This window comes from Gopherus evgoodei, unplaced genomic scaffold (assembly GCF_007399415.2).
Source record: "Gopherus evgoodei ecotype Sinaloan lineage unplaced genomic scaffold, rGopEvg1_v1.p scaffold_35_arrow_ctg1, whole genome shotgun sequence".
NCBI classification, from domain to species: Eukaryota; Metazoa; Chordata; order Testudines; family Testudinidae; genus Gopherus; species Gopherus evgoodei.
In genome coordinates this window covers 1,415,079-1,439,077 of record NW_022060027.1, presented here as the reverse complement: position 1 = coordinate 1,439,077, position 23,999 = coordinate 1,415,079, and the positions used below count along the sequence as shown (strand labels likewise).

Genomic DNA, 23,999 nt, shown 5'->3' with positions numbered 1-23,999 from the left:
GAGCAGCTGGCCAGTGGCTCCAAGGCAGAGGGCAGGAGCAGTGCGGCAGCAGAGCAACAGGGTGAGAGGCACCTAAACGCAAATTGCCAGACGTGTGCAGCTTTGCTAATCAAAGTGCACGGGACTTGATTGACTCTTGTGTGGTCTTGCAGGCCAGCAGCTTAGCGGGAACACTGATAACAACTCTCTGCAGGGCCGTCTTTAGGATTTATGGTGCCCTAGGCGGGATTAGTAAACTGGTGTCCCTGTGCCTGTCTTACTCTTAGCAACACAAACATAAGCTTACACTACTGGAAAACTTGCCACATGCATGTTATTAAAACCAGTTTAACTTAATTAAGCACACTGTAATGCTGATGTTCCAGCACTAAAGACCTAGCATTATTGGAAAAGTTCTGATTTGACAGAATGATGCAAATAATGTAATTTTTTAAATTTGTCAACATTTTATTGGAAATTGATATGAAGAGCTATTGAAACAAGGATTAGTTTTTAGTTATGTAACCTGTCTGCCCCTCTGAGTTGGCAGCAACAAGGGCCGGGTTCAGTATCCAGGAGTTCCATTTCAGTAACACAATGCATAATCAGCTCGAGCCCCCACCCAGTGTCCTGGGACAATTACATACCACACCCCCCTGGGCATCTCTAGGAGGCAATACTTCCCCTCTAGCAAGCACAGAGTCTGTGTGTAGCAAAATCCTTTTAATAAAGGAAGGAAACAATGCAGCATCCCATTGGAGAAACACCACAAACAGGATTATAATACAAACCATAAACAAAAACCCACCTCCAAGTACGTTTGGCAATATTCTTTCCCCCTTAGGGTCTTAAGACCAATCACCCCAAAGTCCAACAACCCAAAAGTCTCTGGTCAGTGCCACCCCAGAAGTCACGAGTTTATCTGCAGATTTTTACCCCCTCAGCCTGGGTGGAAATGGGTTGGGTAGTCCACACAGGGTGTTAAGGGGTACCTTACATGAGCCAGGGCCAACTGTTCCGCCTCTCCGTGGGGTTCTGCAGCAGTCTTCACTACCACCAGCTCCACCACACCAGCTGTGCCAATTCTCCAGCTGTCCCTGCAAACTACTTCACTCCACTCACTGTCCCATGGGCTGCTCCAACATGCTGCAAACTGCTCTCCTCTGCCAGCTGCTTAACAACAGGTCTTCAGGCTCCCCCACTAGTTAACACAGCACTCTATGATCTCAATTCAGCTCTTTCAGTGATTTCAGCTCTTAGTAGGGGAGCCCTAGTGCTTGTGCACCATTAGCCCAACATGAATTCAGCTCAGCAGCATTTAGACAGACTCCTAATAGAATCAAAAATAGCTCTACTCTTTAACAATGGGGAAAAGAGAATGTGCAATTAGCACTCCAAGCTCTCAAAAAGCATCCATGGGGCCCATGCCACCAGATATACACACACCAATTCACACCCTCTCTCAATTCACTGGGGTTTGGAACCCAAGGTTTTTCGCCTTCCCCTGCAGCGTGGGGCACGGGTCGCTTGCTGGTGGTTTCTCTGCAGCTTGAGGTCTTCAAACCAGTTTTGAAGATTTCAATAACTCGATCCTGGGATAGGGGTTGTTATAAAATTGGATGGGTGGGGTTCTGTGGCCTGCCTTGTGCAGGAGGTCAGACTAGATGATCAGATTGGTCCCTTCTGACCTATGAGTCTATGAGTCTATGAGTCTGGCAAGTGTCATTTAACCTATATCGAGACATCTCTGTCATAAAGCAGTCTCCTATTCCTCATTCACATAATCAGGTGGTAACACTTTATTTATCCTGCCCCAAGAACAAAAAAATTGGGGATCCCAGAGCTGTCAAAATAACCATCCCAGGCTGCCTTGCTGGGTGTGCCCATGCAAATATCTGAGACTTCACACTTCATGACATTCTTTCCGCACTTCCCATACTTCACCACCAGATGTCAGGGTAGGGCATATCCTGACTGCTTACAGTTATAAGCAATCTTTCTGGCTTTTTTGGCTGCAAAATTAGTAATAATGTCATCACATGACAAAGACAAAGTGATGTCTTGTTCGATTGCAAGAATAGCAAGACCAGTCAAGTGTTCCTGACTCATTGTAGAGCGGAGATAGTTTTTCATGAGCTTCCGTTCTCCTGATGCTCCCATTACAGGAATTGTCAGTAGAATGCAAGTGGCAATGTACACATTAGGATATGTGTCAACAAATTTGCTGGTATGAGTAAACTGTACAATGTCCATCATCAATTTTGCTTGTGGCAACAACTCAATTCTTCTTACAGTTCAAGTCCATTTAAATTAAAACGATCATCTTGCTTCAGGAGGCTCTCTAGGTCAGGGGCTCCCCAACACAGTGACCACAGGTGCCTCTCAGTGCACCTGCATACTGGCTGGAGGACGAGCATCTGCCAAAATGCCGCTGAATTTCGGCAGCATTTCTGCGACGACGCCTCTGGATGATACCACTTGCCGCCGACAAGCAGCATCATTCAGAGGCGTCGCAGCTGAAATGCTGCTGAATTTTGGCAGCATTTCAACAGATGCTCATCCACCGCCATGGTCCTTCATCTGGCGTCTGCCAGACGAAAAAGTTTGGGGACCACTGCTCTAAGTTCTTGCACTTTGTCATTAGTTGCTCGTTTTCCTATTTCGTTGAATTTAGTCCCGCTCAGCCCACTGCCAGCTGAGTGAATGGAACCCCAGGCCAACAGCGGGTTGAGTGGCTCAGCCGGGGTTTCAGCCACCGGCCTGCTCATCCCGCTGCCAGCCTGGGGTTCCTTGGGAGTCCCCAGGCCAGCAGCGGGTGCTGAGTGAGGCTGGCAGCCGGGACCCCGGGTGGCAATGGGGCAGCAGCCGGAATCCCAGAGCAGTGGCGGGCTGAGCCTCTCAGCCCGCTGCTGCGTGCCATCAAAAATCAGCTTGCGGTCCACCTTTGGCACATGTTCCATAGGTTGCCGATCCCTGCTCTATACACTAGTAAGAGGATGAACATATTACAGTTGTTGGAGGGCTCTATTTAGCAGTAACAGGGATATAGGAAAGTCAGTCAACATTTTTTGTTTCTCTGATGAAAACTGGTCCACTTCCTTCCCCATACCAAACTTGTCACAAATAATTGTCAACAACTTGATTTTCTGTTTTTGGCTAAGATATTGATTTTTTAAAAAAAAAATATTGAAATTGAATTCAGAATTGTTAGCAAGCATTTTTGACAAACAAATTTGTTAAATGATAATCTAAATGGCAACACAGTACTGCTTTCATGCTTGGCTTATCCCCTAGCCTGCTAGTCCAACAGCTGCAGTAGAGGAGGAGATAGGTGGAAAACTGCAGGACCCCAAAATCCACCTCTTGGGGTGCAGAGTGGCAACAGCAGCAGCAAACTCTCAGGTCCGATCACAGGCCAATAGGCACCACCGCCAGCCCAACGGACCATGGTGAAGTTAGCACAGCATCTGTTCTCAGGGACGGGGCATCCATGGAGCCACTGCAGCTCATCCTGCCCTGTGCAGCTCCCCCCGGATGAAATGGATCACTGCCAGCCCGGGGGAGAGATGCGCTCCCCAGCTAGGGTGACCAGATCCAGATGTCCTGATTATGTAGGGCCAGTCCTGATATTTGGGTCTTTGTCTTGTATAGGTACCAATTACCCCTACCTAGGGTGACCAGACAGTAAGTATGAAAAATTGGGATGGGAGGGTCAGGGGGGGTAGACTATATAAGAAAAAGACCCCAAAATTGGGACTGTCCCTATAAAAGTAGGACATCTGCTTACCCTATCCAAACCCCCTGTCCTGATTTTTCACACATGCTATCTGGCTAGCCCCAGCCCAGCCGTGTGTGACCATTCCAATCTTGGCTGCCTGTGGAGGAAGTGAGTTACTTTCACTTTCATTCCTCTGCAGGCAGCCACCCAGCCTCCCCTCCCCCGTAGCACCTCACCCAACCCAGCCCTTACAGAAGGGATGGGGAAGAGGGGGTGCTCTGTGTGGGAGGAGAGAGAAACGGGGGGGATGCTCCATGGGGCAAGGGGGAGAAGAATGGATGTTATGGGAGACAACAAAGGATACTGCCAGAGCCACCGAGCCTGCCTCACCTCACGCCAAGGAAAGTCACACTCACAGGTCAGTTCCTTCTCCTACCCTTTCCGAGAGACCCCCGTAGCCAATACCCTCCCTTAGACTGTGCTGCATTCGGCTCTCTCTAGGACCCAGCAGCCCTGTTCTTACATACTCCACTGCTTCCCCTTTGTCTGGGCTCCCAGCAGAGCAGTGACCGCAGACATAGTGGTGCCCTAGGCAGCTGCCTGTTCTGCCTCTGGCTAAAGACGGCCCTAACTCTCTGAAAATGAATAATAAAAACATCCATTTTAGCACTAACAGAGACCGAGAGGAGTTAACGCAACACTGACCTTGATTTGTTTGTAGAAATCACCAAATATCTTTAGGATAACATCCTCCCACTGTTTGAACAAAGGTTAGACACGAAGAAGCACAGGCAGAGCGGTGCTGGGATGGAGCATCCCACCCAGCAGAGACAGGTGCTGCGATTCTGTGACATCTTTTGTGAAAGTGATGAAGAGTTTAGGGATGAGGAAGATCATAATTAGCTCCAAGGCTGCAGCTGCTAACTCTGCCTTTCGGAGGAAAAAATCCACCGTTGAATCTGGGAGCCAGCCCCATGTAGATGGGATTAAGGCTAGAAAAAAGAGGTTAATCTGGGAGCAAATGAGAGCAAATGCATAGAAAACTCAGGAGTCAATGATCAAATAATGGGGAAAAGTGAAGCCATCCCTTGTCCTTCTTTAAATTGGGCCACTGTTCCTAGTACACTCAGGCTGCTTCAGACTGCACCAGTTAAACTGATTGCACAGCTGTTCGTCATCACAGAATGGTGAAAAGCAATCAAACAGCACTGGTGAGTCTGGCCTGTGGTACTGCAGTTTTGAGAGGTGTTTTATGGGAGCCCTTCTGTCATGATATAATTCCCCAATCTAAACCTTAGAGTCCAAAAGATGGGGTACCAGCATGAATTCCTCTAAGCTTAATTACCAGCTTAAATCTGATAGGCTGCCACCACCCAAAAATATAGTGTTTTGGGGTACTCTGGTCCCCCCAAAAACCTTCCCTGGGGACCCCAAGACCCAAATTCCTTGAGTCTCACAACAAAGGAGAATAAACCATTTCCCCTCCCCCTCCTTTTTTCCTCCCAGATCTTTCCCGCCCTGGGTACCCTAGGAGATCACCGTGATTCAAACTCCTTGAATCACAACACAGAGAAATCAGGTTTTTTCTCTCCCTTCTCTCCCCCTCCCAGGCTTTCCCTCCCTGGCCTATCCTGGAGAGATAGACAGATTCAAGCTCCGTGAATCTAAAACAAAGGGATTCCACCTTTCCCCCCTCCCTTCTCTCTCCCTGTCTCCCACCAATTCCCTGGTGAGTACAGACTCAATTCCCTTGAGCCTCAACAAGGGAAAAAAATCAAACAGGTCTTAAAGAGAAAAACTTTTAATAAAAAGAAAGAAAAAAAGTAAAAGTTGTCTCTGTAATTTAGATGGTAAATGTTACAGGGTCTTTCAGCTTATAGACACTAGAGAGGAGTCTTCCCCCCAGCATAAACACACATTAAAATCATTCCAGCAAAATACACATTTGCAAATAAAGAAAACAATCAAAAAGACTAAACCGCCTTCTACTGTTACTTACTATTTGAATAGAAAACGAGAGAGACTGTAGGTACTCTGGATACCCTCTCAGAACCCAGAGAGAACAAAGCAAAACCCAAAAAAACACAAAAAAAGGCTTCCCTCCACCGAGATTTGAAAGTATCTTGTTTCCTGATTGGTCCTCTGGTCAGGTGTTTTTGGTTCACTGTTTGTTAACCCTTTACAGGTAAAAGAGACATTAACCCTGAACTATCTGTTTATGACACCTTCACATTGCTGAACTGTGTTCGGGCTCTTTTAAGAAGTTAGTTTCTTTGTACCTTGCTTGTGAAAAGAAACCCACTACCTTAGACCAACTTCTTTCAAGAGCGCAACCCCATTAAACCTAATGGGTTTGTACAAGAGACACTAAGGGCTGGTCTACACTGGGAATTTACATTGGCAGAGCTGTCTCTCTCAAAATCCACACCCCGGGAGACGTAGCTATACTGACCTAACCACCCTCAGTGTAGACAGCGCTACGTCAATGGAAGAATTCTTTCATCAACCTAGCGACTGCCTCTTGGGGAGGTACATTATCTACTATGCCAATGGGAGAACCCCTCCTGTCAGCAAGGTAGAGTCTACACTGTAGCACTACAACAGCACTGCTCCAGCCCTACAGCTGCACTGTTTCAAAATATAGACATGCCCTAAAGATGTGAATTAAAAAGGGATTAGCTAAATTGTGTCCTGTGTGGACACTCTTGTTAAGGGTACATCTAAATTTAAAACACTGACAGATGGAAGCTATGTCAGTGGGAGAAGTTTTCTCATCAACATAGCATTATATAAAAAGGGATGTTAAGGTCATTATAATTACCTAGCTCCAGGGTATGGAATTTTCACACCCCTGTGACATAGTTGGACAGACATAGGTCTGTCGTGTAGACCAGACCTCAGAGGTAAATCAGTTTAGCTTAATTCACTTTGAATGAATTCTCAGAAGAATTCTATCTTGGTGGGAAGTCTCAAGAACATTGGATAACTTTACTGGGGAGGCGGGTGTGTAAAAATTGTGTCTATCGTGAATATCTGTTGTCAATCTAGATTTTGTTCCAGCCACTGCAACTTCATAATACAGCATAATATTATCCCTAAATATGATTATTAGTGAGATATTCATGTTATCTGTCTTTTATTATAGAGGAAAATGCTGAAATTAGCAATGAAATTCTTGTTATTTTGCCTATGATGTGAAGCTGTCAATAAGGAAAGTGTTAGAGAGGATGGATGGTGTTTTCTTGTTTTTAAGGTCTGCACCAAATTCCCTAGAAAGACTGTACTAGTCAAATAGTGTATTGGACAAAAGTCACAAGAAAACATGTAATGAAAACAGCATGACAATGTACATTTTAAAAAAATAGCTTTTTTCATCAAAATACATTCATGAAAATCTTGATTTCAGTTATACCAGTATAAAATCAGCATCAGAGTCATGTTATATTTATTCCTCTTTAGTTGAACAAATTCTCATTGTTGTTTCTTTGTGGGAATTTTTAAAGAATGGATAAACCTCTCCTGAGAATGAGCAATTGTTAAATGTGAACAACACAGACATGTCAGTTACATTGAAAAAAGTCACCTGCTCCTCTTGGTAACTAAGGTAAATTCCAATTTTCTTGGGCTTTTTCTGCACTATGACCTGGGTCCATGGGTCTGTTTTTGCCCAATAATCTCTCCCACTCAGACCCAGAGCCCAGAATCCCTCTCTAGGGGACAAGGACAGTTTTCCTTTTCTCTGTGTTGACTTTCTGGCCACCCCCAGGTCCCAGTCAGTGCTGCTCACAACCTCCACCTCCCAGTAGTGCTTTCCAGAGGAGAATCCTTCAGAGCCCAACACACAGACGGTCGAATCAAACCTCTCTGGATTTGATAGAACTTTTTGAGGTTGGGCTTCATGCGTAAAACTCTTCTTATCTCCAGAAATGGAGAGGTTGGGGTGGGCCGTGATTCCATTAAGAGTGATGTCATCTACAGGAAGAGAGTTTTCTTTTTGAGAACCACTCCTATAATGCCAGTATAAACTGGACTAGGAGTGAAATATACATTATGAGCCTTTTCCTGCTGCCTATCCTCATGCAAAGCTCCCAATGATTTCAGTGGGAGTTTTGCCTGAGTAAGGACTGCAGCACTTGAGCAGCGCTGCATACTTGCCAATTCAATGTTGCATTGAACTCTGTCGGAAATGAGACTTGCGTGATATTTGCACAAAAATGAAAGTGATCCAGAATTGTTTATCACATGAGTACTCAAACTGGGCCAGATTCTGAACTCAATTATACAGGTATGAATCCAGAATAACTTCACTTAAACTAATGGTCAGTAAAGTGCACCATCACCATTGTAACTGAGAGTTGAATCAGGCTACTATGTGTCTAGCATTATGGGATGTTTTGTGTGGGACAAATGGAAAAAATATGTTTCCTGTGACAGCTAACTAGGATGAGAAGTTCATCATGAAACACAGACTTGGATTATGAAGATCTCAAACACTGGTCATGTCAACATACCCCTATCACCATCACTGTAAATAAATATGATGCATATACATAATGAAACATTATTCATTAAAATAAAGTTTTACCTAATAATTAGACTTGGAATCAAGACCCCTAGGTTCCTTTCCCAGCTCTGCTGCTGTGTGACATTGGGCAGGTTGCATAAGCTCTCTGATAGTTGGTTTACTCCTCAGTAAGCTCAGTACGGTGCCAACCTAATCAAGTGTTTTATAATTGCTTGTAAAGAGCTTTGAGATGGTCAGCAGAAAACTGCTGTAACAAGCAAATTATTATCTGCACTATATTCACTGTCAGATCACCATCACTGTGTCTTTCCTCGCCTCAGCATCATTTTAATCATCTCCCTCTAAAATTATTTTAATCAGCAACATAAAAGTCAGTCTCCATTATCACCAGAGCCAATGACCCCACGACTGTCTTCATCATGGTGCTCTCATAAACCTCAGCGACTCACTCCTGACCATGCCTGTCACCACTGCAGTTCCCTTCGTGGTCCCACCAGCACTACATTATGATTCTCATCGCAGTCGCTATTCCTTCCACCACATCATCTGTGCCTTCACGGTGGCCGAAATCCCAAAGTTCCTCTTTAGGCACTTTTGAAAACCCTGCTCCAAGTAAACACTGAGGCCCATCTCCTCAAATGTATTTAGGTGCCTAACTCCCTATGGGATCATTACCGTGGAGGAGCTGGGCTGAAATGACTTGGGAGCGCAGGTCTGTCAGAGAGTAGCTAGCCCTCTGAAGGGGTCAGGGGCCCAGCCTTCCCCTGACAGGCTCCACAAGGGGGCATGAGGAAGCTCAAGTTCACCTCAGAGTAGTTACCTCAGTGAGTAACTGGGGGAAGGGAATTACACAGGAAAGCACTGGGTATTGATAAAAGGTTAAGGGCCTCAGTGAGGGGGGAGCTCCTGGGGAGAAGGGCTAAAGTCAGAGAGGCAGAGGGATTGCAGAGAGAGGATCCCACTAGCACACGGTAGAAAAGCTGCTTGAGAAACCAACATGGCAAAGAGAGAGAAACAGAGCAAGAGGCTGGGGAAGCCTCCAGAGCAAGAGTGGTAGGAGGCAACACAGGGAGCCACAAGCAACAGAGACTGAACTGGTTCTGGTGTTCCAAACAAGGACCCTGAGATGGAACCCAGTGGAGTGGATGGGCCCAGGTTCCCCTACCCACTCCAGCCAAGGAATTTGGAGAAGAAAACTCCCAAACATGGAGTTCTAGGCCTCTCTACACCACTAGTGTCGAGGAACTTCCAATTCACCATGATCTTGAAGGGGACTGAGACTATTAAGGACTCAGCCAAAGGGCTAGACAATGAACTTGACAAACACAGAATTGAGGGTGGAGGCATAAGGGGGATGGAGTCAGATGGTGAATTTCTCCATCCTGCCACAGTGGGGTGCTAACAGATATAGGCCTCATATACAAGGCCTCATTGAATTGCAATGAGATTTGTGCTCTGAAATCACTTAAATGTTTTGGAATATCACACCATCAGTCATCACTCAGGGAAATCTCGCACTGGGGGCTGATTCTGAACTGACTGTTGTAATTCAGGAGTAACTCCATGCAAGTCAGTGCAGTTACAATGGTGTGAAATTGATGTAAATAAAGTCAGAATCTGGCCCATAAATTAGTTTAGGAGCTGGAAAGGACCTTAGGAGCTGTGTCTCTGACAAGAACAGGTAGTGTTTCTAGTTTGATTATAGTATTAAACCTTCTGATTTCTTTAGCAATGGAATAGATTTTAATGCATTGAGGTTCTTATGCTGCATCTATCACCATAGTATCAGCACCTCTATCCATGTGCTGTATATTCTCTTACCTGAATTGTTCTGAACCCTTCTCCATTCTGAAATGAAAGTAAGAAAACAACAGACATTGAATTAAGAGAGGCATTGACAGCAAATTTCCTCCCTCCAGCAGCAGGGATGTTCCAGATTCAGGGCAAGGGAGGATGCTAGAAGCATTAGGGGGTGATTCCTTTTGCTAGAGTTAATATAGAAAAAAATGGCACTTGAATGGTCACACTGTCTCTCTCTCTCTCTCTCTCTCACACACACACACACGTGGGCTGTTCTGAGCTAAGATTAGAAACCAGGACAGGAATCCTGCTCTGTCTGAGACCTGCTCTGTCTGTCTTGCACTTCCAGTCAATAAGTCACGTCCCTGCTCTCATTGATCTCCCTGATCTAACTCCCTCTTACAGATTTCCCTCTCACTTGAACAAAAAATGAACCTTCCCATCTACACACACAGTGTTTCCAACCACCAGAGGCTGTATTCACAGCAACCCAGCTTCTACTAGGCAGGACACAGAAGGACAATTCCCTCCAATGTGTGTCTACATTGCAGCTGGGAGGTGTAATACCCAGCATGGGTAGACATATGTGCGCCAGCTCTGTTTGAGCTAGTGCACTAAAAGAGAGTGACCATGCTGGCTAGGGTTAACTACATGAATACAATTCCAACTGACCTCTGGGTACGTGTTCAGGCATCTAGTCTGAGCTGCTACTTGTCTCACTACACTTACACTGCTATTTTAGCATGCTAGCTAGAGCAGAGCTGACATGTGTCTGTCTGCTTGCACTGGGAATTACACACCCCAGCTTCTGTGTAGATGAACTATAAATCAGTGACACTGCAGCTGTGGCTACTGAGGTATTTTGGACCCCATATGTGGCTGTCAAGGAGATAGTGCGTCTGTCCCACCCCTCAGGCTGAGACAGACAACAGGGATCAGGCCACATCTTCCATGTGCCTGGTATGTGTGAGCAGTGTGGGGAGTTGCAATGTGTCTCCCTGGAGCTATTACATTCCCTGCTACAGATGAGAAAGAACATGGACTGTCAGGATCCTCTTCTCCATCAGAAGCAGCCAGGGAGATGGAGGAGAGACAGGAGAAATTGCACCTTTCTCCAAATATCCAAGCAATGGGAGTGGGGACACCAGGAAGTGTGTACATAGGTCTTCACTCACCTAATTCCTTCTTCGTTTCATCTAGGGAAAAAAACAAACAATTATTACTGCCTTTTAAACTCTTGTTCAGTGTTTCCCTTGGTACCATGCATCAAAGATTCCCAGTAAATGAATTAAATTGTTCAAAATCCATGGTGACTTAAATTTAAAAAGAGCTAGAGAAATTTATAGCCAGACAGCTGGAAGAATTTACTGTGATGATGGTTTACAGTTTGGATGATTAATCTTACAGATATTTCTGTGGAATGGGGAAAAGTGTGGAGTTCAAGGGGCTTTGAGATCCAGATAAGGAACTGCAGCTCTGCAGAGCTGGCTGACCCATTCTTCCACATAGAAGGAGAGGAATCTTGTATGATCTGCAGAATATAAGTGTGCCCTATTTTGGGGGGTGCATGAGAGGGAGGGACACTGTCCTCTCCCTATCCCTGTGTTGAAGATATTGTCTGTTTCATCACCAGTACCAAGGATGTTGATGCTATGCATGTTGGCCCCAATACTGAAGAAGTTGAAGGGCCTGGAATAGCAGATGGCATCAATAGTCCCACTGACTCCTGAGGTAGTGCTGAGGTTTGCATGACAAACAAAACAAGTCCACTGCTGCCATACCTGTGTCTGTAGGTACTGGATCCAGAGTCAACAGTATGGTACAGGAAAACTCCTGTTCCAGTACAACCCTGGTTACCATGTAGACATCTCAAGGCTGTCTTTGAGGAAGAAGATGATGAATCCTTCCTTTCCCCAATCTGTCTCATGAGTCCTATTTCAAGGTGGTTCCGGAGACATAGAGCAACTTCCCTCTTTGAGGGAGAATCAGAATCCCAGGGTTTGTCCTTTGTCACTTCATGGGTGGAAGGCAGCTGAGGGTGGTTAGATCCACAGGCCTTATGGCTTGCTCCACCAACTGCTGCTTCAGATAAAGTTTACCTGACATCTGTGTTCTCTTTTTAAAAGAACAACAACTCTCTGAAATGTGACCCAATCCTGGGTGGGGCAAACAGCAAGTATGTGAGTCAACTGATGTGGGTAGAGACTCCACATGTTGGGCAATGCTAAAGCCCGGAGAACAATGCATAACCCTTGTTGGTGGGCAACACAAAACATTAAAAATGACTAACTATGAAAACTGCACTAAATCTAAATTAGACTGTCGATTCTACCATGGGCAACTATTAAAAACTATTTTGAAAGTGAAAAGCTCAGCAAAACAGACTAATGCAGAGCAAAAAAACAAAGAGAAAATGTGCATGGGGAACTCCAGCTAAGGTCCCTGGCATCAAGAAGGAACTGAGCGGGGTTGGGGCAGTGACATCTTTATATAGCCTTTGGAGGGACTAAAAGGAGGTGTTGAGCTCATGTGCTGCCCTGACAGGTACTGCTAAAGGAAAAATCTCTAGCCCCAGTACACTGAGCACAAACACACCTGTGTGGAATACACATCTGCAACCACCCCAAACAGAACTAACAGTTACAAAATTAAAGATTCTGTGAACAGGATTGTGTTTTATGGGGATTCTCTCTTTTGGTGAAGGAGAAAAGGTGCATTATCCTCACACATAACCAGCCCAGTCCCCAGCTCACTCTTTCTCTACATAAAATTCCATGGATCTGAAAAAGGAGCTTTGAACACCAAAAAAAAGGGGCAACAGAAGAGCAGAGTGTGTTAAGCCTTCCTTCCATGTAGGAGGATGGGGTCACATCTCCCCCCCAATACACACATACACTTTGGTTTCTGGCACAGCAGACCCTGTAAGACACTCTTAGGTGGGAGAGGGTCTGAAAATGTTGCACAAAAGAAATTGCACCAGTTTCCATGCTATAGCATTTGAGAGACCACCTGCAAGTGGAAAATACTCTACAGCCCTGAATCTCAACTGTAAAACTTAGAATCACAGGGTTGGAAGGGACCTCAGAAGGTCATCTAGTCCAACTCCTTTCTTAAAGCAGGACCAATCCCCAGACAGATTTTACTCCAATTCCCTAAATTGGACCCCTCAAAGATTGAACTTGCAATCCTGTATTCAGCAGGCCAATGTTCAAACCACTGAGCTACCCCTCCTCCTCTTAACCATCTTCATCTCATTGCAAAAGCAGAAAGATCCTAATCCCACAAGCATTGAAGCTTTCAGTAGGGTTTCTACTAGATGACTTCTTGAGATCTTTTCTAATCCTGATCTTCTATGATTCATGACAAGCACCTTTTGACTTCAATGGGAGCAAGATTAAGTCCAGACTGTTTATTGAAAACACCACTCTGGAACTGATCATCATCTTCATCATATATGAGCCATTGCTCTGACCTGTCCATTTCCTCAGTTATAAAAGGGAAAACCAAGCCAGCCAACCCAAACTAATAACCAAATAAAACAAGATGTCATAGCTAGGGAGAAAGACAAAGCAACTTTGATATGTTTTCTATTAGAAATTACAATGTGTTCAGAACCCATGGAGATGAGCACAGAATAAATAACAGAGAAATGAGAGGAAGTAGAAAAATGTTCTGACCTACTTTCATCTAATAGAAATGAACAAGTGTTGGACCAGATTTCATTCATAACACCTCATAATGACAGTTCACTTAAAATTCATATTGATTTCAATAGAAAGTTAGAGTTATGGAAACAGACATCACACCCTGAGGCACAGATATAAAAATGGCCCTATAAGAAAGAGGCTGAGAACATGGTTTAGTTAAAGCTGGGCAGAAACCAGAATTTCCGTTTCATGAGAAATTCCATTATTGTAAAATTAGCTTTTTCTTCTAAAAAGAACAAAAATAATTTTGAAATTTCCTCCAAAATGTTCAGGTCAACTAAAACATTCTGTTTTGATCAAATTGAAACATTTTGTTCTCTTTTTAAAATGAAAGACATCAAAAAATTCCATTTCAATGCAGTCAAAAAGGAAAGTTTTGACTTCACTGAAATGCTTCGTTTTTATTTTCCTCCAAACAATTTGTGTGTTTCAAAAAAAGAACATTCCAATGGAAAATTTTTAACAGCTCTTGGTCTAGTATGAATACACTGGACTGGAAGCCAGAATATCTGGGTTGTATTTCCTCTTCTAGCAAACATTCCTGTGTGACGATCAGCAGTTCTCTTGCAGGAGAATTTTCAAGAATCTCCTTTGGGTGCTCTGCAAAGAGCATGGGTTTCCAGCTGTGGGGAAGCTGTTTTGGAAAGACTATTCTCCTCCCAAACTTGCCTCATGCTTTTGATATACTTATGTTTTCTTTGTTTAGTTTTTAAACCTTCGGCTACTTGCTCTTGAAAATATTTTTTGCCCTGCCTAATTGTACTTTAACACTTAATTTGTCAGAGTTTATGCTCCTGTCTATGTTCCTGTCATAAATATGAAGGGAAAGGTAACAACCTTTACATATGCAGTAACATAAATCCCTCCTGACCAGAAGGACCAATGGTGAAAGAAGATCCTTTTGAAACTGGGCGAGGGAGAGGTTTTGTTTGTGCTCTCTTTGTTGGTTCCCTCTCGGGACAGAGAGAGAGACCAAGCAGGTAAACCAGCTTCTGAAAAGGTATCTGAAATGGTACATTTAAAGTTACAAAAATTGTAAGTAAAGGAAAGGAAATGTGTTAGATAACCTTTTGTTTTAGCTAGTAAATTTTCCCTATGCTAATAGGTCATTTTATTCCTGTTTTGTAAGTGGGAAGCAGAGTCAGAGGGGATCCTCTGTGTTTTAAATCTTTTTATTTACCCTGTAAAGTTATCTTCCATCCGTATTTTGCAGGTGTGATTCTTTTACTTTTTTTAATAAAATTCTTCTTTTAAGTATCTGATTGATTTTCAGTATCCTAAAAACCGAGACTTGTCTTGTTAACCTATTGTTTGGTATATTATTCTCAAGCCTCCACAGGAAAAGGGGTGAAGGGGCTTGGGGGGATCCTTTTTTTGTGGGGGAGGATAGGGCTGCAAGTGGCCGCTCCCTGAATGTTTGTTTAAATTACTTGGTGGTGGCAGCAATACCGTCCAAGGATAAGGAAAGGAATTTGTGCCTTGAGGAAGTTTTTTACCTAAGCTGGTGAAATACAAGCTTAGGGGGTCTTTCATGTGGGACCCTACATCTATACCCCGGAGTTCAGAGTGGGGAGGGAACCCTGACAGTGCCTCAATAGGATTTTACTTCTAATTTTTAATAGATGCATTTTTGCCTCTAACTGCTTCTTTTACTTTGTTATTTAGCCTTGGTGGCACTTTCTTGGTCATCTTAATATGATTTTGTTTTTAAATTTGGGGTATACATTTTACTTGAGCCTGTATTATGGCATTTTAAAAAAGTTTCTACAGCTTGCAGACGTAACACTTTTGGGACTGTATCTTTTAATTTCTGTTTAACTAGTCCAATGATTAACTCATCTTTATCAGTCTTGGTCCTCTCAAGGTAGAACGCTACTGCATGTCTGATGTGCAGAGTATATAGTAATTAGTCCTGTTTGCTCCCATGAGATTTAAAGGTGTAATGAGGGAAAATGATTCATGTTGGTTCAGTTGAAAAGAGGAAGGTATAGTGGGTAAAAATTTAGATTGATATAAAATATCTATTGCTCATGTATTTAATTATAGAGTATAATCAAGTCACCCATTTTCTTTGTTTAGTAAACCAGATTGAGCTCCTGGAGTCTATCACTATAAAATATGTTTTCTAATCCTTTAATCATTTCTCTTGTTCTTCTCTGAATCCTTTCTTATTTATCAATTTCCTTTTTCAATTGGGAACACCAGAGATCGACACAGTATTCCAATGGCAAAGCAAAAGTCAGAGCTAATATAACCTTTGGAGTCCTACTTAAGATCATCCCCATGCCCTCTGGCTCACTGCCTACCAAAACCATTCTTACTGAAGGGTTTTGTGAGCTTCAAGGAAAAGGGTACAGCCATGCTGAGAAAGAAATTGCACCTGTTCAGATCACAGAAACTGTCCTGGGACAGGAATGTTGAGTGGGTTCTTGAATGATATCCCCCTGGGGAACAGTAGGTGGGATTGTAGATAAAGGGGATAATAGCTCTTCCTGGAGATATCAGGCATGCAGGGGGACAGCAACTTCAGCACCCTACTGCCAGGGATAAGGGCATCCAGGAAACTCTTCTGGCAGAAATAAATAAGACCTCTGAGCATGAGACCTGGCATCTGGCAGACTCCTGGGCTTTGTGGTTATTCCAGTATGCTCTGCACTCTGCTGTGTGAGGGGAGAACCCCCCTCACTGGTGTGGGATGCAATTAAAGGCCCTTGAAGTTTGCAACAGAAGTTTCCCATCCAAAGGGTTGCTCTGGGATTTCAATATCAAGAGTTCCCCCCTCGGGGTACTGTATGAAACACCGCAGAGATGTTTCAGACTTACCATGATTGTCTGGGTGCAATCTACAGCTAGCTGATAAATATTTCCCTGATAAAATCACACTCTGTAAGATCACCTCAGAAAGCAAAGCAAAATCATTTTTGCTGCCCTGCCAATGTTTGCAAAATGAGATACAGACTCACATATCTCCTATCAGACTTTTTCCTGAAAATTTCGTTAAGGAACATTTCTTTCCTCTCAACAATCTCCATGGTGCCGACTTCAACAGAGCTCCAGGAGTGGAGCACCCACAGAAAAAAAGAATAGGTACTCAGCATGCGCTGGCAGACCCTGCCAATCAGCTCTTCCCCCTCCAGCTCAGCACCTCCTTCCCGCAACTGATAATCTCTTCTGTAGAAGGCAGGAGGCGCACATGGGGAGGAACATGGACAGGAAGAGGCGGAAAGAGGGCAAGGTGTTCTTGGGATAGGGGGTAGAACGGGGCAGGAAGAAATGGACTGGAGCGAGAAGATGTGGAGAACGAGAGGGGTTTTTTGGGAAGGAGTATAGTAGAAATGGGGCGTGGGGCAGAGAGGTGGTCAAGCACCAAGGAGGAAATGAAAAAGTTGGCGCCTGTGCCTACACCGCCTCTACATGATTGGGTAACTGAATCAAACTGGAAAATGTCTCCTTCATTTTGAAGTGAAAAATCAGAATGTTCCTTTTTAATGCAGAGAAAATAGAAACTTTAGACTCTATGGAGATCCTTTTGTGTCCTTCTTGTTCTTTAAGTGACAATTAATTAGCAAAAGGTGAATATGACATATTAGCACCTCTGGGTTTTTGGAACAATGAATGGACCAGGGCAGGAAGAGGCGGAGTGGGAACAGGAAGAGGTGGGATAGGGCGGGCTCTTGGGGAAAAGAGAATGGTGGGGACAGGACAGGGGCAGAGCAGTGGTCAAGCATCATCAAGGAAATGAAAAAATTGACACCTGTGCCTACACTGCCCCCACGTGACTGGGTAACTGCATCGAACCTTAACAATGTCTCCCTCATTTTGAAGTGAAAAATCAGAACTCTCCATTTTAACATGTAAGAAATAGTAACTTTGGGCTCTAGAGAAACCCTTTTGTGTCTTTCCTGTTCTTTTTTTCATCCAAAAAGTTATTCCCTCCCCTGAAATAGACACATTCCCATGGAAAGTTCCTACCAACACCTTGCTCTCATATATATGGGACAAGAAGACAGAATATCTAGGTTCTATTTCCTGCTCTATAAAACATTTCTGTGTGACTATCAGCACTTCCTTTGCAGGGGGAGTCTCAAAGAGCCTACACTGGGTGCCCTGAACAGGATGTGGGTTCCAAGTTTGGGGAAAGCTCTTTGGGGAGACAAGTCTCTCTCCATCACTAAGGCACAGGGTGGAGTGTCCACATGGCCTCAGTTATTACAAGGTCAGGCACAGTACTAGCAACTCAGTCCTGCCACACTCCCCATACAGAGCTTTTCATTCAGTGGATATGTTCAGCTCCTCTACTGTGACGATGTTTTTTCTCAAATGTTCAACTGCCCTTGAACCCCTACTCTTCTAACTTTCTTTGCAAAGTGCTGGTGAGGTCTCAGCTCGATGACATACCACAATTACAGAGTAATCTACACAGACCCTCCACTTCCCAGATGCATGGGATATGCAATGAGAGCATCCCTTCCGCAGCTGAAGTTGTTGGAACCTATACAGGGCAGACAAACTTTGCTCAGTGGACTGTAAGAATTGAGGAAAGTAGGCAAACTCACCCATTTGCTTCTGGAGTTCCTCTGCAAAAGAAAAATGAGGAGGAGAAGAAAACAGTTCAGGGTATGTCCATTGACTTTGCATAAATATTGGCTATGTGTAGTGAGCTAGCTATTCAATCCGTGGGCAAGCCCCATTCCTATCTCATTATGTAGTCCATAAGAAGATTATATTCTTACTTTAATAAATTTAAGAAAAAGCTTCATGGCCACAACTAATTAGCAAAAGATGAATATAACATATTAGCTCCTCTGCTAGTATGGGTTCTGCTATGAAAGGACCAGTAACTCTCTCCAGTTTGACAACTTCTTTCTTCAGTGTGGGACACCAGAACTGCACAAATTATTCCAGCAACAGAGACAAATACAGAGATAATCTAACCTCTACAGTCCTAATTAAAATCAAAACCGTGCCATGGCCCGGGATCCAGTAAACACTTTCCTACTGAAGGGCTTGTGTAATTTCCAGTGAAAGGGAAACAGCTTGCTAAGACAGAAATTGCACCAGCGGCTGGCACCACCAATCAGCTCCAACCCCTCCAGCCTAGCACCTCCAGCCCTCCACTGACCAGCTCTTCTTCAGAGGGCAGCTGGTACTCAGGGGGAGGAGCATGGACAGGAAGAAGCAGAACGAGAGTGTGGTATTCTTTGGAAAGGGGGTGAAACGGGGCAGGAACAGGTAGAGTTGGAGCGGGAGGACACAGGAAGGGAGTCTTGGGGAGAGGAGTATAGTAGGCACAGGGCCTGGGGCAGAGAGGTGGTCAAGCACAATAGAGAAAATGAAAAAGTTATCACCTGTGCCTACACTGCCTCCACATGACTGGGGAACTGCAACGAACCTTAACAATGTCTCCTCATTTTGAAGTGAAAAATCAAAACGTTCAATTTTAGTAAGTAGGAAATAGAAACTTTACATTCTGTGGAAACCCTTGTGGCTTTCTTGCTCTTTTTTTCACCCAAAAAGTTGTTCCCCCTGCCCCCCAAAATAGACACATTCCCATAGAAAGTTTCTGCCAACATGTTGCTCTCATAGTGAATACACGGGACCAGAAGACAGAATATCTAGGTTCTATTTCCTGCTCTAGCAAACATTCAATGTGATGATCAGCGCTTCCTTTGGAAGGGGATTGTCAAAGAACCTACACTGGGTGTTCCACACAGGATGTGGGTTCCAAGTTTCGGGGAAGCTCTTTGGGGAAGACATTTCTCCCTCCACCCCTGAGGCACAGGGTGGAGTGTCTGCATGGCCTCAGCTACTACAAGGTCAGGCACAGCACTAGCAACTCAGTCCTGCCACATTGCCCAGCCAGAGCTTTTTCATTCAATGGATATGATCAGTTCCTGTAGCACATGGATGTTTTTTCTCACATGCCTGACTGCCCTTGAACCTCTACCCCTCTGACTTTCTTTGCAAAGTGCTAGTGAGGTCTCAGCTCGATGACATACAACGATTCCAAAGAAATCTACACAGATCCTCCGCTTCCCAGGTGCATTGGTCTGCAATGATAACATCCCTTCTGCAGTTGAAATTGTTGGAATCAATACAGAGCACACGAAGTATGGTCAGTGGACTGTCAATAGTGAGGAAAGTAGGCAAACTCACCCATTTTCTCCTGGGGTTTCTCTGCAAAAGAACAACGGAGAGGAGAAGAAAGCAGTTCAGTGTATGTCCACTGACTTATGAATTGAAGAGGGTGAATGAGATCCTCTCTTTGTTGGTTAGCATAAATACTGGCCATGGGTAGTGAACTAGCTCTTCAATCCGTGGGCTAGCCTCATTCCTATCCCACTACGTAGTAGATATAATCTTCTCTATTCTTGCTTTAATCAATTAAAAAAAAAGCTTCATGGCCACATCTAATTAGCAAAAGGTGAATACGAGACACTACGCTACTCTGCTAACATTGGTTCGGCTATGAATGTACCATGTAACACGATTTACATCATGAACTGCATTCCATTTGCTATTTTATGCAGAGTCCTTTCAATGTGTACATTGCCTTTCATACTGTCTCTGCAAGAGTGTTATGGTTCTTGGAAAATACAAACCAGGAGAGGGTAAATCTATTTAAATTTCAACAATGTATGAGGAGGACTGCTGAGAATCAGCAAGTGCTCATAGATGTTATTGACAAAATTAGCCAAGTAATGCGCTCTATCAAAAACGGAAAAGCGGGGTGAGGTCTAATAACTCAATCATTTTTCTTTTCATTCTACAAGATTTCTACACAGCATTAGAGCACACAAAAGAAAAAGGACACAGACTTACTTATACTCTTGTCTCCTAAAAAGGAAAATTATATATATATATATATTTTTTTTTTCAAAGATAACAATAGCACCTTTTGTAATAATATGATCAAGTACAAAAGTAACTAAGAGTTCATAGAATCATGGAAGATTGGCAACTCAGTCCCGCCACTCTCCCCATCCAGAGTTTTTTCATTCAATGGATATGATCAGTTCCTGTAGTGTGGGGATGTTTTTTCTCACATGCCTAACTGTCTTTGAAACTCTACTCATCCGACATTCTTTGCAAAATGCTAGTGAGGTCTCAGCTCAATGACATATCACGAATCCAGAGTAATCTACAAATACCCTCCACTTCCCGGATGCATGGGACATGCAATGAGAGTGTCCTTTCTGCAGGTGAAGTTGTTGGAATCTATACAGAGCAAACAACCTTTGGTCAGTGGACTGTAAGAATTGAAGCAAGTAGGCAAACTCACCCATTTGCTTCTGGAGTTCCTCTGCAAAAGAAAAATGGGAAGGAGAAGAAAACAGTTCAGTGCATGTCCATTGACTTATGAATTGAAGAGGGTGAATGAGATCCTTTCTTTGTTGATTAGCATAAATAGTGGCCATGGATAGTGAACTAGCTCTTCAATCCGTGGGCTAGCCCCATTCCTATCTAACTATGTAGTAGATAGAAGAGAGTATATTTGTGCTTTAATCAATTTCAGAAGAAGCTTCCTGGCCACAACTAATTAGCAAAAGGTGAATGAGACACTACGCTCCTCTGCTAATATGGGTTCGGCTATTAAAGGAGCAGTAAGACCATTTACATCACAAACTGCATTCCATTTGCTGTTTCAATGCAAAGTCCTTTCAATGTGCACATTGCCTTTCATACTGTGTCTCTGCAAGAGTGTTATGGTTCTTGGAGAATACAAATCAGGAGTGGATGAGTCTAATTTCATTTCAATAATATATGAGCAGCACTGCTGAGATCCAACAAGGGGCTCATATATGTTATTGACAACATTAGCCAAGTAATCTGCTCTATCAAAAGGAGCAGTAGAGCCCACAGAAGAAAAAGGACACAGACTTACCTATTTTATTTGCCAATTCTCCTAAAAAAGAAAAACAAAATACTTAAAGATAACAATAGCACCTTTTGTAAGAATATGGCCAAGAACAAAGGTAATTAATAGTTCATAAAATTATAGAAGGTTTGAGCTGGAAGAGACCTCAGGAAGTCATCTAGTCCAGCCCCCTGCTCAAAACAGGACCAGCACAAACCTAATTATCCTAGCCAGGGCTTTCTCAAGCTGGCCTTAAATACCTCTAGGGATGGAGATTCCACAACCTCCCCAGGTAACCCATTCCAGTCCTTCACCACCCTCCCAGTGAAAAATATCAAGAGCTGAGTTCACTGGAGAATAGCTGTGAGGGAGCAAATGACACAATGAATATTATACTGTCTAAGGCCCCTAGAACATGGGCCAGAGAACTTCCCCCGAACAATTCGTGTTTGCATGACAGAGATCCTTTACAAAGAACATGCAACCTTGATTTCTAACATTTTCAGTGACGGAGGATCCACCAGAACCCATGGTAAATTGTTACAGTGTTTTATCATCCTCACTCTTAAAAATATATGCCTAATTTCTAGTCTTAGTTTCTAATTCCAATTTCCAGCCATTGGATTTTACTAGACTGTTCTCTGCTAGACTAAAGAGCCCATTATCAAATATTTGTTCTCTATGTTCATACATTTAGAGTGCAATCAAGTCACCTCTTCTCTTTGTTAAACTAAATAGATTGAGCTCTTTGAGTCTATCACTATAACACATGTTATCTAATCCTTTAACCATTCGGGTGCCCTTCTCTGAACCCTCTCCTGTATGACAACTTCTTTCTTCGGGGGGGAAACCAGAACTGCACACGCTATTCCAGCAACACAGCCAAATACAGACCTAATCTAACCCCTATAGTCCCTAATTAAGATCAAAACCGTGCCCTCTGACCTGGGACCCAGAGAACACTTTCTTACTGAAGGGCTGGTGTCATCTCCAGTGAAAGGGAAACAGCTTCCTGAGACAGAAATTGAACCAGCGGCTGGCACTACCAATCAGCTCCAACCCCTCCAGACCAGCACCTACAGCTCTCCACTGACCAGCTCTTCTTCAGTGGGCAGGTAGTATTCAGGGGGAAGAGCATGGTCAGGAAGAAGCAGAACGAGGTTGGGTGGGGTCTTCTTGGGAGAGGGGGTGGAACGGGGCAGGAAGAGGTGGAGTCGGAGAGGGCGGACACGGGGAGGGAGACTTGGGGGGAGTGGTATAGTAGGCACGGGGCCTAGGGCAGAGAAGTGGTCAAGCACCATTTAGGAAGTGAAAAAGTTGACACCTGTGCTTACACTGCCCTCACATGATTGTGGAATTGAAACGAACCTTAACAATATCTTCTTCATTTTGAAGTGAAAAATCAAAACGTTCAATTTTAGTAAGTAAGAAATAGAAACTTTACATTCTATGGAAACTCTTTTGTGTTTTTCTTGCTCTTTTTTCCATGCCAAATTTGTTCCCCTGCCCCTCCCACCCAAAATAGACACATTCCCATAGAAAGTTTCTGCCAACATGTTGCTCTCGTAGTGAACACACAGGACCGAAAGACAGAATATCTAGGTTCTATTTCCTGCTCTAGCAAACATTCAATGTGATGATCAGCACTCCCTTTGGAGGGGGATTGTCAAAGAGCCTACACTGGGTGTTCTGCACAGGATGTGGGTTCTAAGTCTTGGGGAAGCTCTTTGGGGAGACAATTCTCCCTCCATCGCTAAGGCATAGGGTGGAGTTTCCTCATAGCTTCAGTTATTACAAGGTCAGGCACAGCACTAGCAACTCGGTCCTGCAGCACTCCCCATCCAGAGCTTTTCATTCAGTGGATATGTTCGGTCCCTCTAGCGTGCGATGTTTTTTCTCAAATGTCCAACTGCCTTTGAACACCTGCCCCTCTGACTTTCTTTACAAAGTGTTATAGACTCATAGACTCATAGACTCTAGGACTGGAAGGGACCTCGAGAGGTCATCGAGTCCAGTCCCCTGCCCTCATGGCAGGACCAAATACTGTCTAGACCATCCCTGATAGACATTTATCTAACCTACTCTTAAATATCTCCAGCGATGGAGATTCCACAACTTCCCTAGGCAATCTATTCCAGTGTTTAACTACCCTGACAGTTAGGAACTTTTTCCTAATGTCCAACCTAAATCTCCCTTGCTGCAGTTTAAGCCCATTGCTTCTTGTTCTATCATTGGAGGCTAAGGTGAACAAGTTTTCTCCCTCCTCCTGATGACACCCTTTTAGATACCTGAAAACTGCTATCAGGTCCCCTCTCAGTCTTCTCTTTTCCAAACTAAACAAACCCAATTCCTTCAGCCTTCCTTCATAGGTCATGTTCTCAAGACCTTTAATCATTCTTGTTGCACTTCTCT

At 43.8% G+C, this 23,999-nt stretch overlaps 1 protein-coding gene across 6 annotated transcripts in view; it reads right to left on the bottom strand.

Annotated features, from left to right (window-relative positions):
* Positions 1-5,852: 5,852 nt before the first annotated feature.
* LOC115641761 (butyrophilin subfamily 1 member A1-like) overlaps positions 5,853-23,999 on the bottom strand; it is a 40,359-nt gene continuing 22,212 nt past the window's right edge. For 4 of the 6 annotated variants that reach the window (XM_030545128.1, XM_030545130.1, XM_030545127.1 and 1 more), the window contains 8 exons: positions 21,615-21,635; positions 21,012-21,032; positions 20,552-20,566; positions 19,886-19,906; positions 18,286-18,306; positions 11,198-11,218; positions 10,044-10,070; positions 5,853-7,669 (listed from right to left, as the gene is read on the bottom strand). In XM_030545128.1, the coding sequence (XP_030400988.1) occupies positions 7,143-7,669; positions 10,044-10,070; positions 11,198-11,218; positions 18,286-18,306; positions 19,886-19,906; positions 20,552-20,566; positions 21,012-21,032; positions 21,615-21,635 (674 nt within the window). In that variant the 3' untranslated portion in view covers positions 5,853-7,142. The remainder of the gene's footprint in view (positions 7,670-10,043; positions 10,071-11,197; positions 11,219-18,285; positions 18,307-19,885; positions 19,907-20,551; positions 20,567-21,011; positions 21,033-21,614; positions 21,636-23,999) is intronic. The other 2 variants (XM_030545129.1, XM_030545131.1) reach the window with 2 other exon arrangements.